Source organism: Amblyomma americanum, chromosome 3 (genome assembly GCF_052857255.1).
Source record: "Amblyomma americanum isolate KBUSLIRL-KWMA chromosome 3, ASM5285725v1, whole genome shotgun sequence".
NCBI lineage: Eukaryota > Metazoa > Arthropoda > Arachnida > Ixodida > Ixodidae > Amblyomma > Amblyomma americanum.
The window spans coordinates 44,271,233-44,290,000 of record NC_135499.1 but is presented as its reverse complement, the minus strand read 5'-3'; the positions used below and the strand labels follow the sequence as shown (position 1 = coordinate 44,290,000).

General features: G+C 49.4%; 1 protein-coding gene across 1 annotated transcript in view; it reads left to right on the top strand.

Moving 5' to 3' along the window:
- LOC144124558 (heat shock protein 60A-like) overlaps window positions 1-8,181 on the top strand; it is a 42,346-nt gene extending 34,165 nt beyond the window's left edge. Inside the window, exon 7 of the mRNA XM_077657305.1 lies at window positions 7,739-8,181. Coding sequence (XP_077513431.1) covers window positions 7,739-7,897 — 159 coding nt within the window. The 3' untranslated portion in view covers window positions 7,898-8,181. The remainder of the gene's footprint in view (window positions 1-7,738) is intronic.
- Window positions 8,182-18,768: the final 10,587 nt, after the last annotated feature.

The following is an 18,768-nucleotide window of genomic DNA, read 5'->3' as shown; positions in this document are numbered from 1 at the left end:
CGCGGCGTCGGCCAATGAGGAGACGCCTTACAACGCGCCGCGGCGCAGAGCCAATCGGGGCGCGGCAGCCATTGGCTGCTCCGTGCTCCCACCCTCCGGTTTTTATTTTTTTGTGCGCTTGCTGGCTGGCAGGGGAGGAAGGGAAGGGCTGGGACAAAGAGTCAAAGAGTCGGGCTTTCCAATGATACCAAAATGGCGGCGCTCCGTGGCGGGAAATTCGAGCGGTCGCGCCTTGAACTTCGCGGCTTTTCGCGATTTCGGGCGGATGTGTGGACACCGGCACCGACAAATATATTTATTTTTAGTGCTTAGAGTTTGTTTTTTGGTGAAATATTTCAGTACAAGATAGAAATGATGCTGTAGTTTCTGAAAAGTGCACTTTTCAAAAATCGATTTTTTTCGCGAAAATCGCGATCTGATCCCCGCTTCCCCCCCTTAAGGGGGGACGCGGGTCTTTGGGACCAAAAAATCACGAAAAAATAGACTTTTCAATTTTGTCATAGTTCGATATGTCTCATCATTTTCATCTTAATTTCAAGTTTCATGACTGAATACCATGTAGTTTATGAGAAATCGACACCCAAAGATGCAATTTTGACGAGAGCTTGGGAAAATCGGTTAGAAAACGCCCGTCTTGCGTCGCGTGTCGCGTCAAAAAATAGCCGGCGCATTGAGGCGACTCTGGTCTTATATGAAAGAGCGACTCCTCACCTTTCTTTCCCGCCAGTACAAAAAGTCTACTGCGATTGGTCGCCTAGAAAGAGAGAACAAAATACAAAATGTGGCAATGCTACTGGCTGTTGGACGTCACGTGGCGAAATTCAAGCGTCTCATTGGCCGGTGCCATTTTTTTTAACGCTCCGCACTCGTCCTGCGACGCCATTTTGAAAAAGACCACCGTGGCACGAAACTGTATCGCAAGTTTGCAGCGCACATAAGTTTGGGGAAATACGTAAAAAAAGGGCACAGAAAGCAAGCGGAAGACACAAGTTCGTCGGCAGTGATGTCAACCAGCAGCAGCGGAGAGTACCTGAGCGTGGACCGGCGGGTGGCGCAACCTTGGCAGCCGTTCCAGCGTTCGTTCCGAGCACGGTGCACATCACGGCTGCAGCGGATGACTGAGAGCCGGAGGATTGTTTTACTTCACGAGTATTGATCGGAACAGGGAATAACAAGGCGCAGGAGTGCAATTCGGCGGTCGTGATAAGCTCTTCTTTACCGAAAAAAGGTTAGTACTGCGCGAATTAGACACGACAGGAGAACAGGAACAAACACAACAACAAAGGCGCAGGCACCTGTGTTGTCATGTTTGTTCCTGTTCTCCTGTCGCGTCTAATTCGCGCAGTACTAACCTTTTTTCTGCAATGAACCAACTGCAGTAGAACCCCACTATTACGTTCCTCACTGCTGCGTTTTCCCGGCTGTTACGTCGTTTTCGTCCGGTCCCGGCATAGCTCCCATAGGATCCAATGTATTGGGTACCCCGCTGTTACGTTGTAGCTGTGAAAACGTTCCCGCATGATACGTCGCAACCTGGCACCCCGAACCCGGCCGGGCAATGCGCGCCATCCGCCATTTTGACGACTCTTGGCCAGGCTTGGCTACGGAATTGGCTACAAGACCGTGGCCTCCAATATCACCCCCGTGCACGCGCGTGGGTAATCTCGGAGGCCATAAAAAGCTGCACGCGAGTTGGAGAGATTGCCACTAGATGGCCACTGCCTCGTGCAGTAAAACGAGTAAAACCCGCGGGCCCGCAGCAATCCAGTCTTTCTTGTTTGTGCGGTTCAACCCATACGAGTCGTCCGTGTCCTTCCGTCAACAGCTACGCTGCCTACGCCTCGTCGGGCCTCGCTAATCCAGTCTTTCTTGTTTGTGCGGTTCAACCCATCCAAGTCGTCCGTGTCCTCCCGTCAACACCTACGCTGCCTACGCCTCGTCGGGCCTCGCTAACACCGCGAGCGATTTGTCGTCCTTTGATGGTGTCGCGCAAGCGCAAGGCACTTCCCCTCGACGAAAAGCTGGATGTTCTCAACGCAGTCGACAGGCAGCCAGCGCGGACAAGAGTCGACATCGCCAAGGATCTTGGTCTGCCACCCTCGACGCTTAACAGCATCGTCTCGAAACGTGCAGAGATACAAGGGAATGCCGCTTCAGCGTGGACTGCAGTGAGCGCGTCAACTGCACAGCACTGCTTCGTGCGGTGTGGCTTTCGCGTGGACGGCGGAGAGGAAACTGCCACGGAAGCTGAAAAGACGGAAGCAGCCTCTCATGATCAAGAGCTGAGTGAAGCTTTGAATGCGCTGGGTGCCACGGGAGTCGCGTATGACGACTACGTCGCCGTGGATGCTGCTGTCGTGACGTCCGAGTGTCAGAGTATCGCCGAGATCGTTGCAGACTCGGTCGCGAGTGAAGCCTCAGACTGTGATGACGACGAGGAGCACGAGCCGCATGATTCCGGGGAGTTGGCGGACCCGAGCCTTGGAGAAGCCGTCGCGGCTCTGGACCTCCTCCGCAGGTACGTCGCACCTTAAAGCGACGCTGAGAGCAATGCGGCTTTCCAGGCCATCGAGAAACGCATGGTGTTTTCCAGCGAGCGGAAAAAACGGCAATCGACCATTCTTGATTTTTTTAAGACCTTAGCTCACTTGATGTCGAAATAAATTGTTTCAAGGCAAAGCTGCACTGTTTTCATTAATTTTCAGACCTTTCCTCGCTGTTGCGTTTTCCCGGCTGTTACGTTTTTTTTTTCGCGGTCCGGTGAAAAACGTATGAACGGGGTTCCACTGTAGCCCGCAAGAACGCTCTACTTCTTTACCGGCTTCGGCGTTCGCCTTCGAAGTCGCGGGCTCGGGCGAGATTGGCAGCAGCGGGTCAGAGTATACACATTTCTGCCCAGCGCTGATCACGGGGAATTGCGAAGCATGCCGATGGTAAAATCACCACTTTGGCAGCAATTTCTGCTGACTGCTGACAAGCTTTTCCCGGGTTTGGTTCGCGCGATTTTCACCATTCTTGTTTTTGAAAGCTTAATTATTGGAGCTTGCAATAAAGCCATTAACAGCACTCTTAATAAAATGTGAAAATATTAAACAGCATAAAGAAAAATCACCTTTTTCCTCGCCACAAGTTTATGTGAACTTCAAAACATTGTAACTTAATTTGGTTGCAGAAGGGCTAGAACAATGAAAGTACCTTTATTGCAAGCATTAATAATAGTAGAATCCACTGGGATAAAATTTGTTTGAGTCCGAGTAGCCGATTTTTTCAAAAAGTTGTCAGAATAACTTTGCCGAAATACTTAAATAAACGACATAATATACGCAGAAATGGACACCATATTTGAAATCGGCACACTAAAATACGTAATAGCTGAAGTTTTCATTTTGCTAAGTCCAATATTGAAAAATTTTGCTCTAAGACCCCCCCCCCCCTCTTAAATGGGGCCTCTTGCGATATTGAAATTCTGCGCGAGTCGGCACATTGCGCTCACGTGGTTTCTCCGAATTCGTACGGTTCTTGAACGTCTTCCGCCACACGAACTTGAAAGGCAGTCAGGTCAGAGTTTGTGGAACTCATCTATGTTGAGTCTTTCGTTTCGAATACAGAAAGAGGTAGCAGTGAAGCGCGTGGGAGGCATACGGCTTCACGGAGACGGCGAGCGCTTGAGGAAATGGTGCATTTTAAAGCGAGGTCATAGTACCTGTGGCAAAACGCACCGCAACCCTGACTTTTATATAGTAAAACTGTAAATAACAGGTGTTTTGATGACAGGCAAGACGCCCCTCATTATGCGCAAGCCACCGCAGAGTGCATATCGCCGAATACGATGTCGATTTTAGGCCTAATCGCTAGGCTTAAGGCGGGACCCGGGTCTTAGTGGTTGAAGGGTCTTAGCGATTGAAAATCAGCCCAAAAATCGAATTTTTAACGTCTCCATTTTCGAGAACCTGGCACATTTCCGCTCCAAATTTCGATGCAAAAATAATCCTTATTTCTGACTCCAGATGAGACGAAAGAACCGAAGCCGCGATCGCGGCCCTTTAAATTGAGGACAAATCGTGCCCGATTTCTACTGCTCGCAGCTCAGGAACAACGCATGCCACCGGCGCCATTTTGGTCTCGTTCAAAAGTTCGTACTTCCAGCTTTTTTTTCTTTCAAGCAGCAACACTGTGGCGGCTGTGGTCGTGGATAAAACGATCACAAAAAGAACGCGCAGCGTGCGTTGCTATTGGCCAGTTCAGGCACGTGACCAATATGGCGGCTTACCATTGGTTCCGTCGCGACGGGCGGCCATGGGCGCGCCCATACAAAGGCTCCATTTTGTTAGAGTAATGTCCGACGCGCACATCGCCATGCCTGGAGGTCCGATAAAATTCCGTTCTGTCAACCGCTACGGGCGGAGGCGATAGAAAGCCAAAAAGCACGCAGATGAACCGGTGCCGTCGCAAGGCTTAGTGGGTGCTCGGCAATCGACTGCAGATACTGCGCCGCCGGAAGGCATCGCCGCGCCGACTGCGTTGGACGACTTGGACAGTGCGTCTCTTCGCCGTGGCTCCGGCCGCGTAAGAATTGACGCCACGGAGCCTGGAGATGAATCGACGCTGCTGCAACACGTAGTGGATGCCGAGCAATCGAGCGTGGATGCTGCAACGACGGAAAATAGTGCCTCGCCGGCTTCGCTGAGCGGCGACTACGGTTGCGTGAGGATTGACACGCCGGTCGTGACGAGCAGCGAACTGCAACGAGCGAGTGCCCGCGAGAAAGCTGCGCTTCTACAGATTGACTCAACGCCAGCAACAAAAAGGAAGCTAGAGTGCTTCAAGACCAGTAGAGAGGAAGCATCACCTCTGTCAACTGCTAATTACGGCATTCTAGATCTCGCCGCTTTGAATGTGCTTCTGAGTCTTGTGGCGTGTAAAACTTGCCGTGGGTGTGTGGAGGTAGTGTGGGGTGATCGAGATTATGGCCTCGCTACAAAGCTGATATTGGTGTGCAAAAACTGTGGCGAAGTTTCGTCAGTGTGGAGCTCTCGGAGGGTTGACAGCGCGAAGCGTTGCAACCCCTTTGAGGTAAACATTCTCGCAGGCCGCGCAATGCTGTCAACTGGTAACGGCCAAACGGCCATGAACGACATATTTTCGGCCATGGGGTTGTCTGGGCGAGCAGTGCTCAAGAAAACTTTTCAGTGTCAGCTGAAAACTGCCCTACAGCCCGCTGCCACGCGAGCAGCAGAAACCGCAATGAAGCAGTGCGTGCGTGAAGTGGTGACGCTGTATGAAGAGCTGTGCTTTGGCCACCGAAATAATATTGCCGTATGCTTCGACGGGGCATGGATGACGTTTGGCCACTCGCCGCATATCGGCGTCGGAGCTGTGATAGAGCTATTCACTGGCTATGTGTTGGACTACGTCGTCCTAAGTAATTTTTGCTTAGGTTGTGAACTCAGTCCGAAACCTGACGCAGAGGAATACGGAGACTGGAAGGAAAAGCACCAGGCCAGATGTCAGAAAAACGCTGACAGTAAATCGGGTCAAATGGAGGTTGAGGCAGGTCTCATTTTATTTCAGTGACCTATTGAGCGCCACAACCTCTGCTACACGACTGTCCTCTGCGATGGGGATAGTCGCACATTTGATGCCATAAACCAGGCGCAAGTTTATGGGTTTATCCCAGACGAGAAAGAAGATAGTGTCAACCACGTTAAAAAAAGAATGGGAACAGCTCTTCGCAACCTCATCCAAATGCATAAATCCGAAGATGGTCGAGGCTTAGGAGGTAAAGGCCGACTAACGGGTGATTTGATTTCCAAATTGAGTACGTATTATGGTCGTGCTCTCAAGTCACATGAAGGCAACATAAACAACATGAAAAGGGCAGTCATGGCCACATACCGCCATGTGACATCTACTGATGATCACTCTGACCACTCGTGCCCAACTGGCAGGGATTCATGGTGCCGGCACAATGCTGCTGTTGCAAAAGGAGATTCAGCACCCAAGCACAGCTACAATTTACCACAGGATGTAGCTCGTGCACTGCTGCCAGTTTATGAGTGGCTCTCCGAAACAAAACTGCTGGAAAGGTGTTTCCGTGGGAAAACAGAACTCCAATGAGAGTTTTCATTCTGTCCTGTGGAATCTGGTGCCAAAAGAGCGTCACTCCTCACTGTTTGCCGTCGAAGCAGCTGTCGCTGAGGCGGTGCTTCGTTTCAGTACAGGGTGCCAGAATGCAGCTGCTACAATACTAGGCGAGCTAAAAACAAATATGCCAAAAACAGGCCTCAAGAGGGCTACGGAGAAAGATGTTCGTCGAAGTCGGAAATGTGACAACATGAAAGTTCAAATGCGTTGAAGAAAGGCGTGAAGCGAAAGTACCTGGACTCAATGTACCCAGATTATGCTCCTGGGGCATACTGATTGCATTTTTCTAGCAATTTTAAAGTTTTGTGTGAATAAATAATCTGTAAAACGTTTTTCTTTGTTTTCTCAAAACTGTGTTTTCTGGTTTTTTCTGGTATTTTCTGGTATCTCTGGTTCTACTTATGCTATTGCTATAATTCTTTTTGCACCAGAGGCGTAAACTCGTATAGAGTGCAAAATTATAAATAAATATGTGGTACTTTATAAGAAAACTTTTTAAAAATTACATGTTTTCTTGAGTGTCCAGATGGCTTTCTGGTCTCTAAACTTTGACAAGCTCTAACATCGCATAAAATGGTACCAGGACATTCAAACTTGATTTTTGCACTCCCCGAGTGTTGTAAATTAATTTGATAGGTCAATGTTGATTGTAACGCCTGTAGTTTTACAGGTAGATCACCTCCATACAAAGAAGATACAGTGCTCAATATTTTCAGAACTAGATTACTTACAGCAAATCTATATGCATATTTGAAACCAGCACAAAAAACTACACAAACAGTGCTACTTTTATCAAAATTTTCCAGAAAATAAAAAAAATTGTTTTAAGACCAGGGTCCCCCCCTTAATGACGGAGGCCAGCGCCGACAGAGCGCTTGCTTCAGCCGTTTCTCGGTTATTGTTTCGACATCTTCGTGTTCTTGTTCTGGGCCCGTCGTATTGTGTGTGCAATGCAGCTCCCGCAGCGGCATGTTTGCTTTCCCGTTTAGACTTTGTCCCAACCCATGCGTTCATAGGCGACATGCCGAGGGCAGCACAGCCAGGCCGAGCTCGTGAAAGCGGTCGCCGCCCGTTGTCTGTGCTCGGCGAAATTTAGTCATTAGGAGCTTTAGAATGTGTGCAACACAAAGACCTCTTTCTCCAGCATAATTGCTATAAGTTCGTGATTTTTTAGGTGAAATTTGATTTTCCGGACTGCCTGATTTTTGGGTCGTTTTCGCGGTCCCTAGAGGGTCTGAAAAATCGGTCGTCAAGTGTATTGAGTGTGCACTCAATAGTAGGCTTTTTTTTCTTCTATACCTTCATCTTTTGCCGAGTGCAGGCTGTGCTGGTTGCATAAGGCAGCAAGAATTACTAGTATGTCATGCTTGAAAAGCTTACGCTTGTGGATGCTAATCTTTTTGTCTTGGCTTAGTGCTTTTGTAAACAAGCAGTCTGGGCCTGATTGTCACTGATTTCTAGGTTTGGTCATGTCTACTGAGTGCCAAATGTGAACAGATTCACCAGATGGCTTTTTTTCAGAATAGACAGCTAAATTGAGGGCATAGTGCTCTTGCCTCAAAGGCCTTGTTATAAGCATAAGCTGGGCATGCAGGTTGTGCGGACAGCGTTGTTGGACGCATCTGGTGTGGCATCCCTGCTGACCACTGCCGAAGCGGTGGTTGTGGAACTGCCGAAGGAGGACAAGGCTGACCCCATGGCTGGCATGGGTGGCGGTATGGGTGGCATGGGCGGCATGGGCATGGGCATGTGAGTCGACAACTGCGAGCTACGCCGGCTGCCAGAGAAAGCGCAGCACACTCCAAGCGGCCCACGAGATGCGAGCAACAACCACGGAGTCTGCTTTATACCTTCTGCGGCGGGACCTGCCATTGGACTGGCTGGAGTTTCGAACCCATGCTTCTTCATCAATAGAATCCGTAGTAGTGTGTAGATGTGGATTTACAGCTGGGTGTTGGAGCATAGAAGCTATGCTTGCTGCATAAGTGTTGTTATGCCCGGTCAATATTTTTTAAACTTTATTATTTTGTACAAAATCTATAGTGTAGTGAATTGAAGTGCAGTGCAAATGCAGCCATTGAGGTGAAGGTGCAGGCACTAATTGAGGCTTGCATGTGCATCTTGCCGATGGCTCCGCTGTTCGGTGCCTGTGGCGTGTCAGAGGCCGGTTGTGGTGTTTGAAGGTGCCTTTCTCGGGTGACTGTTGAAGCAGTGCATCAACGTTGAGAGGACACCCTGTGTAGAGACTGCGGAAAAATTTGTGGCGTGTCTTGGGGCCAGCCTTTTCTTCCCATTGTGCATAGTATTTGTTTCGTGCCCTCCTCTTGCCAGTTCCTTGGCGGGGGAGGCCATCCATTGTTTCGCTCCGTCATTGTTCATAGATAAAATCTGTAATAATAAAGATGCGTCTCGTTTTTCATGTTCATATAAAAAATACTTGAATGTTTTTCTTTTTCATTTGCCAAAGCCTTCTGCGGCCGAACAAGTATATGAAGATAGCAGCCACAAAAAGCCAGAAAATGGATGTTTACTAAGAACAGAAATTTTATGGGGTTGTCCATAGTGTCCCTTGGGCATGTGGTTTTGAACACTTAGTTTTTCAAAGGAGTGTAACAAAAATTTGCATGTTACTATACTGATGCTTCCAAACGTGGAGTGCGCAGAATGTCGGCACATCTGGAGAACTCTATTTCTAAAAATTTTTTTTTCTTGTACACTTGTGGAAAGCCTGCAGACTAGATAAAATGTGGTACAAGACAGGGTCAACATTCACTGCATTTCTGAATGCATGCTACGTGTGATGATAATCTTGAATTTTTTTTTCCCTAACACGTTTTTTGTTTGCTCTTTACAAAGCAGTTCACAGAGACGTGCGTAAACTCCAAACATTCGCACCAAAAATCTACAATTCATCAAAGTGGGAAAAACCAAGATTGTTATTGCATGTAGTAGAGTTCTGCGAGTGCAAAAAAGTAGACGAAACAGTCTAAGAACTTTGCCCACAAGGTGAGCATATTGTCAGGAAACTGAGGAAAACTCGGTTAAGGGGGGAAGCTGGTCTTAGAAAAAAAAATTGATTAATGAAGTCACAATTATGAAATCTTCAGGGAACATGTATTTTTCCGTGCTGATTCCAAATATGGAATTTAATTTAACGTACAACAAGTCCTTGTGCACTTGATGCAATAAGTTGTGTAACTTTTTGTGGAGAGCTTTAACGAAATTTTGCTGCAGGGAACTTGCTAGAATGTATGCCGTCTGCTTGTCTTGACAACAAGCTATGCAATAAGGGTAAAATTATCCTGCCTATCACAGAAGTTGAGTTGCAGGGTTTTGAACTTCGTACTTCACAAACGGGAAGAAAAATTTGTCTTCCTGTTTCTAAAGTGACAACTTAAAAATTCTATAACTCAACTTCTATGACAGGCAGGATGATAATTTTAGCTTTATTGCATAGGTTAATGACAAGAGAAACCAATGGCATGCATTCTAGCAAGTTCCCTGGAGCAGTATTTCTTGACAGTTCTCCACAAAAACTTGCATAACATTGCATATGTGCTCAAGAAATTGTTGCACATGTAATTAAATTCCATATTTGGAACCAGCACGCAAAAATAAATGTTCCCTGAAGATTTCATAATTTTGACTTCATTGATAAGAAATTTTTTCTAAGACCCTTTTCCCCCTTAAGTGCCACGTTAACGCATCCTGAGCATGCTCTACATCTAGGCCGCCGCTACGGTTTTGAACGCAGTATTGTTTGGCTGTCTGTCCTTTCGCCGGGGTCACTTTTAAAGACACATTTCCCCGCATGGCATACTTTTCAACTGTTTGTAGTAGAATGTTCCGCGGTAGCAACGGCGCCCGAAGAGCTCAGCTTCCCTTTTATGACGTCCGCCGCGCAGTTTCCAATGCTGATGAAGCGACTTTTCGCAGGTGCGCCATTGGTGCCAGCTACCGTCAGAGTGTGAAGCGCTTGGATATGCGTGTACTATCAATAAGTACACTCGCAGCAGCCCTCCGAGAGGATTTACCATTCTTGTATGTTTGGCGGCTTTCGCTTACGGCTGCCGCAACAGTGCGCCGTTCTGTACATATATTCGAAGGGGTGTCGATAGCCGAAGTTTTGACTTGCCACATAGCGCTAAACAGACACGGACTCAGGGAGACAAACAGGACGTGACGCTCGTCTCCCTGCGTCCATGCCTGTTTAGCGCTATGGGGCAAGTGAACCGCCACCAGCTCGCCCAAGCTTCCTGGCGAAGTTTTGAGCTGCATATGTCCGATTTCGAATATGTGACGAAAGGTGAGCATACACAGCTAGCCGATGGAAGAACGACACAGCGACATTGGTTCCCGCGCAGACTGTGCGGTTGTTAGGGGGAAATGATTTAGAGACCAATGCCGACGCGGTCAGTCAAGTGGCAAGACCTCGAAACTTTGCTTTTTGTATGCTTAATTCCGTGCATATCGAATTGAGCTGAGGCACCAGTTTTGATGATGAAAAAAAGCTTTCCGCCTAGCCAAAGGCGACGTTTTTAAATAGGGCCAGTTGGAAAACCGCTGGCGCGCCAGGCATTGGAGCGGACCCACGCGATCGCCAACTTTCAGGGAGCCGATATAGTGAGGGAATACTGTGTTCCGTCATGGGCTTGTTTGCTCGGAATTGTTTAACTGTATCTGCATGCATGCTGGGGAAGTTTATTTAGCCTCCTAGAATCTGGTCCTGGCGACTTCTAAACGTCAGATTTCGTATATATTTAACGAAGTTTACGAAGTAAATGGGAGTTTGCACACCCAGGCTGAGGCTGCGAAATTCAGTAGGCGTTCAAACTATTACTTCTGAGAATGTCAATCGGTCACTCTTTTATTCCTTAACACAACTGTTAAAAGAAGCTAAGGTAAAAGCTGCTAATATGGTACCTTTCTGCGGCAGTCGGTGCTGCAAAGTGAGCACTAAGGGCCCGCACTTTGCTAAATTTAGTACTGTTACTGCGACTTCAGCCGCAGTTTTAGTGGTGTTCTAAGCGACATGCAAGGGTTTTTGCGCTTGCACCGCCATTAAGACAAGGAAGGTGAGCATTAATGATCAGCAAAGATGCGGCTTGCACACAGCTGACGAAGTGGGCCTGCAAACTACTTTGCACAGTCGCATATTACACATGTGAAGAATTTTATTAAGCCAAACTACGAGGAGGCAAGTGGCACGTCGTGTTTCTTCGATTTCACCATGTGGAACCACGGCGGCGGCAATGTCCACGAGTTCGGCTCATGCGGGGCGCTGTGAAGCGCGCGCCGTGAAGAGCTTTCAGTTTCGGCCGCGATCTACACTCAAAAGCTCAACCCCGAGCATCCTGCCCTCTCGTACCTCGTGTGTAGAGCGCAGCCGAACTTGGCAAGCAGTGAACATCAGCAGCGACACGTGGCTAGAAGCAGCCGCACCTGGCGCAGACGATGCGAGGCGCGAGCCAGCGTAGACCAGTTATGCGGCTAACTGACCACGGTGCCAAGCGCAGCCAATGGGCGTCACAGTGGCGAAGAGAAAACCAAGAAAACTAACGCGGTACTGTCACCACCCTAGAGGAGGCAGAGTCTCTGGTTCCAGTGTGCCTATTTGAGATTAAAGCGGCGACAGAATCGGGCCGCATCCCCGGAGGTTTTCCAACTGTCCTTTTGTAAAAACGTTGCCCAAAAGTAGCGCCGCAAGATATGTTGCAATATTGCCTATTTTCCTACCATTTCAAGTACCATCGTGGTTGATCTAACACTATTTTAAGCATGAGATGTTTTTAGCTCCCGTTGTCGGCGCGGCGTGGGCCGCCTTGGCGGCAGAACTGAGAACATGGAGCTGAACCTAAACGAACATTGGCGTCACTTCACCCACCCCTGGTGCTTGCGTGCTGCTTTGCTGCCGGAGCAGCGCATGCGTCGGCAACAGCGTCTTCATGGTCCAGTGGTGGGCAAAGCTGTTGCGCGGCGAAAGGAGCCCAATTTCTGCCCGAGAGGCGCAGGCGTAGTCCTGGTGCCACCTGGTAAGCGAGGCAAGAGCACCACGTAAGTGGCCGTCATTACCTCTAAACGTGCGCGTCGGTGACACTGGTGACATGTTCCGTGGTGGCATCCATAATCGCCCAGTAACCAGCTCCGGTCGCGTAGACCTCCTAGGTCAACCCGTACATTAAAAAAATGGCTGGTGGTTTAGCACTACATTACTGAGCATGAAGTATTGTGCGAAAGCATGGTTTTTTGTAGGTGGACACCAACGCCACATACCTCAAAGCGCGACTGAGTCCCAGGTTCAAACCCAGCGCTGGCGGCCGCGTTTCGATGAAGGCGAAATGCAAAGGCGCCCGTGTGCTGCACAATGTCGGTGCACGTTAAAGATCCCCAGGTGGTCGAAATTATTCTGGAACCTTCTCCCACGGCACCTCTTTCTCTCTCTTCTTCCACTCCCACCGTCATCCTTTTCCTCACTACGCGGTTGAGGTGTCCACTGAGGACTAGAGACAGTTACTGCACCATTTCAGTTCCTCAGAAGCCACTAATTCTCACACCCCAGTGGTTGCCGCCAAACGTGGGCACTAATGCTATCGGGTTAATAGTGAGGCGTGGTTAGGCGACCATTTAAAGCGAAAACCCCCAGAGGCCTTGATAACGCAAAGTGAACACTGAGGGAAGCCTCTGTCCGCTGTGCAACTTTTCCAAAAGAGGACTTGCGTGCAGGAAACTCTTCTTTTAGAAATGTCGGCTAAGAGGTTCCTCTACCGCCCCGTGTTCATACTCTGTTTTCCAAGATGCCCATCTTCCCTACTCTCGACGACGACAGGAAGACTGCCTTTCGTCAAGGCCTGTATACCTGTCGTAGCCTGCACCTGCTCCGCAACACGATGGGTACGAAACGCCGCGGTACCGACAGCGTTTCAGGACTCCCGGCAGCGATCGACCTCACAAAGGCCTTCGACAGCGTGGAGTACTGTGCTCTTATTCAAGCCCTTGCAGAACGTGGCGTGGGAACCCGCCTCGTCAACGCAGTCAAGGGATTTAAGAACCGTACATTCCAAGTCAGCTCCGGTGTCGCACATCTTCGCACACGTTCCCCAAAGCTTGCGGGCTTCCTCGGAGCGCCATCCTCTCACCGATTTTGTTTGTTCAGCCTTGTCATGTGCAGGATTGCGAATGAGCTCCGAACCATTCCACATCCCCAACACAAGGTCCGTTCGATTTGCCTGCACTATGTGAACTGGTTCTCGCAATGCTGCACTTCGCCATTCGTTTCAGCGGTGCAAGATGGCGCCGTCTGCACGACACCATTCGTTTCAAAAAAGTGCAGTCGTTGTGCAGGTCTAGTTCAGGAAAGTGCAGGAAAACTCTGCACCTCCTCAATGGTCGGTGCCGAAATGGTGCAGCTGCAGCCGCCATGGAAGCAGACGACCGCTTGCGTGACAATGGCTTGCGCTTTGCGATAAACGGCCGATATACTCAAATTATTCCACTCGTCGATGATAACAGTGCCTCACACGGGCCCGCCGACTCTCATGGAACGTGAGTGGCAACCCGAGAAGGCGGCGACGGAAGTGGGGACGGCGGCCCTTGCCGGCACCTTGCGTCTCTCGACCATCGTGCTCTCTACGGACCCGTAACCGGCGTCTTTCCTTTCTACTAATAGTTATATTAGTACTAGAAGCCGGTTATGTTAACTAAAAAGTAAACACGTGCATACAGCGCATGGTGCACGTTGTTGCAACAACCGCTTAACATGCAAGTCGGTGCGTGCACACCTTGATCAGTCGTGTTCAGTAAAAGTACACACGTGCGTTTCGCTTAGCTGCCGCGAGGTTGCATCGAGGCTGATTCATGGCAACACTTCGCTGCAATGTGCTGTTTGAAAATTCTTCACGCGGTTCGGGATGTTGGAGGCCGTTGATTTGGGCGCCACGCTTCTGGCTGCAATTTGTTGGCGACGCCAAAGCTAGCAGACGACCAGGCCTGCACTAGACCATTCGTTTTGGAAGTAGGCAGCACTTGAACTGCTGGAACTGGCGCTGCACGCTTGCGGCACCGCCACGGCACCGCTGCGGAGCTTTACAGAACTGGTGCAGGGAGTGCAGGCGAATCGAACGGACCTACAGTATACTCGACAAAATCACTCTGCGTAGGCCTTCGCCACACCAAGCTCGACACCGTGGCAACCATGCGACAGGCTTAGACGTGCTACATCAGTGCCTGCTGGCCACCAATATTCAGCCTTGCCCGGAGAAATCCCTGTACCTCGTCACTGGTGGCCTCGAAAACAACCGAGATCATATACACCTAACCCTATCCAATCAAACACATTCACCGGCCCCACGACCACTGGTTCCGCATTCTCGGAGTCCCGTTACACGGGGAAGACAGCACACGGGAATGGATTAAACAGCATAAGCCTGCCTGGAAGCAGCAGCTTCACGGCTTTACAGGTGCAGGCACACGCATCTTCTTACTCACCCAAGAAACCCTCACCGCCAAAGCTTGCTACGGAGCTGAATGCTTCAACGTCACTAACGATCATCACAGGCAAATTAAAGTCCTCGTGAGTGCCCTTGCGCCATCCGGTCTTCACACACGCGCACTGAACACTGTACAGGTATGCATCTCTTTCAACTCTAGTCTAGGCTATCATCGAGACTCGCAGTGACTGGCACCACCGGATACGTACTTAGCCAAAGGTGGGCTTATGCCAGCGCCAGCTACACCACCAATGCTTGTTAGGTGCCTTATGTCGAATGTTCATTCCCAGCTTTAATCTGAGCGCGGCCAAAAGCCGGTGGCTCTCGGAGACTGCTTGTCCATCACAGAGTCATTCAGGTTCAGCTCTTTGTGGGCCCAGGTCAGGCCAGTAAAGTTCATTTTGGAAGCCCTTTTCTCTGCCTTCCTGCCGTCACCACTACGTGACAATATCTACAGGGTGATTTTTTTTCCTTTACCGATATTTACTGTAATAGCTGTGAGACAAACGTCTGTGTGCTTTGTTGAGCTTAACTGTACAGCAAGGCTGACATTATGTACCTAATATGTAATAATAATTAGATAATTAATTTAACTTAAATTTACTAATAAAATTTTTATTTTTGATTTTAGAGGGCAATGGTTACACAGCAAAATCAGTGGCAGTCGACATCGAAAGTGAGCCCTGTGTTTAGGAGGAGTAAGAGGAAAGGCAGGGAGGTTAACCGGTTTGGTACCCTGCACTGAGGAAAGGGTGAGGGGATAAAAAAATGGAGAAAGATTAGCAGGAAACTGAAGTCACAACCTATCGTGCAGGCCAGAAGTTCTCAAGAAGCAGAGCAGTGCCTTCGAGGCTTTCATCGCCGACGATCGACGCGGCCAGTGGCCGAGAATCTTCACTTCCGTCAGTGGGCGTGGATTTAGACTCCAGCGTACGGCAGAGAGACTGCCTTTCGGCGCTGTGGGCAGGGCATTCGCAAAGAATGTGGGCTATAGTCTCATCGCACCCGCAGATGGCACATGCAGGGCTATCGTCTATTCCGGTTAAGAGTCATGGTTGGTTAAAGCTACACCAAGCCACAGGCGACACAGAAAAGTTGCTTCACGTCGTGGCAGGCCGGATGGAAGCCGGAGCTTCAGACCTGGGCCCAAGGATTTTAAACGTGAATTAGAAACTTGGCCTGGATTCCGCGCAGCAAGCGTGATGTCCCGCGCAAGTGCGCGAAGCCTGCCCGCTGCTTCTGATCTCGCGGCCTCGTCCGTGCGGTGATTGCCTGCTATGCCGCTGTGCCCCGGTAGCCATTGGTAGATAATGTGCCCTTGGAGGGCAGCTTTGGAATCGATGAAAATAGACCACTGCTGAGGGTGCTGCTGAGGACATTTTCTTAATCTGAAATGTGGTTCGAAGTATCGAACGTTAAAACATACGCATTTTAAAGCTTGATGAGATGGCTTTTCGGCGTTACTACTGCTACAACTGCTACTAGCACTAATAGTTAATTTTTCGTCAGGCAGTACAGTACATTTCAGGGCATGAAAAAAGCCATCAGTGGCTATAGGTGGATTGATGGAAAATTTTATTGGGTACTGCAAGTAGTGATAAGCAACCACTTAGCGGGCCGCTCCCACGTCGGGACCGGAAGACCAAGCCTCACGGCCACGTCGTGAGCCTGCTGGACAGCCCAGAATTGTTCATCCAGTTGTTCATCCAGGCTGCGAAGTGCCTCTCACTTGGACGCGTCCTTGATCGCCGAGTCTTCAATTCTTGCGCAAGACCAGAGCATGTGTTCGAGCGTGGCTAAATGACCACAATCCTGTCAATAACGCTCCGTATACATGGTTTGCATGTGACGTCATGTCCGGCGGCGCGCGCTGCGGCGGACATGTTGGTGCAGTCTGTGCGGAGTCGGTGGAGTGCGGGTCGCACGCGTTTCCTCGCTAGTGGTAACACGTGCAATTTTGTTGCCTTTTGTGTGGCATGCCGCCGCTTCTCAGTAAGCAGCCTTTAGACCCTACCTACCGCTTAGGTCGTACAGGGTCGGAGCGCGTTCGGTACGCGGAAAAAGTGCGTCTCTGCGATAATATCGACCCGTTCATGCTGCGGCCGGGAACTGACACAAGCGATTTCGACATATTTCCAGAGATTTGTTACGGTGACATCGTCTTTTTTCTGCAAGCTTTCTGACCCTTGAAGAAATGAAGGCGTTTAAGTCCACCGAGGCGCATAATTATTTCACTAGCGGCTGGGTGAAGGGACTGTCGGCAAAACAGCTGCAAGGGGACAAGGTGCTTCTACTTGGAGAGGTAAGCCGCATGACATTGATCTTTGTAAGGATTAGAGTAAAGAAATAACGGTTATTAAATCCACAAGTGACTGAGTGTAAGCAATCACTCAGTAAAGTTTTAAAAAGAACTGTTTACAAACTGTCAGGCTAGTGATTCATTTCTTCATATGTACTGAACCTGGACGACCAGATTAAATCACGAGTTATTCTATTTTTATTGGCATATGAAAGGAACCGTTGCTGGTTTATCTTAGTTTGGAAACCCAACAAGTTATTGCGCAAAAAAGAAACGGTCATGCGTGGAGAGATTGTTATCGCTCGCTACAGATTTGTCGACCAACAATTTAGGTCTCGCTTGTCGCGTCGCGCATTATGGCCCGCCTTAACTGATCAAGCTCATCGCTGTTGCCGTTTTCGACGGTCCGGTAGCGCGACAAGATCGACAGTGACGTGTGCCTTCGCAGAGATGTGCCCAATGTTAATTTGGATTCGTAGCCTCCATTGTTCCCGACTCCTCAGCCTGACACTCCGCTTGAGCCGCGCGTTTCTGGGTCCGTCGTCTTGCCGCGCGAGCGTGGCGACCGGGATCACCATGTTTTGCGCTGTAGCCGAGCAAAAGCGTAGGGCCAAGTCCGGGTCCGTCTCCTCCCACAGTTTTGATGGTCTGCCTACAAAATGCAAGAAAAATTTGTTTAAAATGAATTTTCCGCCATGCTTGTACGTCATGCACCTAAATAAACATTGTGCATATGCAACGGACTTACCTTTTACGAAGTGGGCGCCGCAAACACGTATGCCCGTCCTTTCGGTGTTGAGATCGGCACGTTTTATACGAGCCAGCCACACCTCCCGTCGCTTCGCGCATAAAGCTTTCGTACGGTCACCTTGATGCTCGATGACCTTTGGAAGACGAAAAAAGTTTGTGTTTGTTGATTTCGCCCAACAAGTGCGGTTGGAGCATCCAACAACAGCGCAGATAACCATCGCAACGCCGTCGAAGTACACCGTACGCGCGAATTGCATCAAGTGCACCACGGCCGCTGCGACTGCACCAACATGGCGGAACAGTATCCCAGGGTTCCCAGCTACGACGTCAGTGCAAGTCATGTATACGTCTCAGGATAAAACATGTTCAACCTCCGTGGGCAAGGATAAGTACCAGTCTGTAGTAGGCGTAATGTAAGTGCCTGAGCCCTGTTTAGGATGCGGCAAACCATAAACCCTGCGATTAAGAAGGTAATACTTCGTGATCTCATTGTATGTGGAAGGGGAGTCTGTTCTCGGGGAGTACCGCCACGCCGTGGCGCGGGGCAGAGCGGAGGGTAAGATCTCGCGCTGCCTCATGAGCGGACTCGAGATTCGGAGGGGCTCCCTCAATCATCCCAAGGTGAGCAGGAAACCAACATACGTAGTGTTGAGAGATCTCGCAGGTCTGCATAATCCTAAAAGCAACCTTAGCCGCCGAGCCCTTCTCAAAGGCCCTAACGGCCGACTTTGAATCTCTATACAAAAGGCCTGCGCCTGTCAACCAGGGCGAGAGGAATAGCTGCTTGCTCCGCGACCTCTGGCCTATCAGTCCGAACGGTAGCAGCGTTAACGACACTGCCCTTTGTCCACGACAACTACGGTAAGTGGCTATAGAGATATCAAATTAGAAATGTAAAAGGAAAAGAAAAAATACAAGTGAATCAAGGAGAGACAATAAAAGCCATTCGAGAACAGGGAAAAGGGCAAGTGGTTCGTTTGTGGTTGCCCGCTAAAAGAGAAAAAAAAAGAAGGCAATGAAATCGTAATTGTACCCTACGAATATGAGAAGAGTACACAAAGAAAACATCTGGAGCGTTTCTGCCCTCTT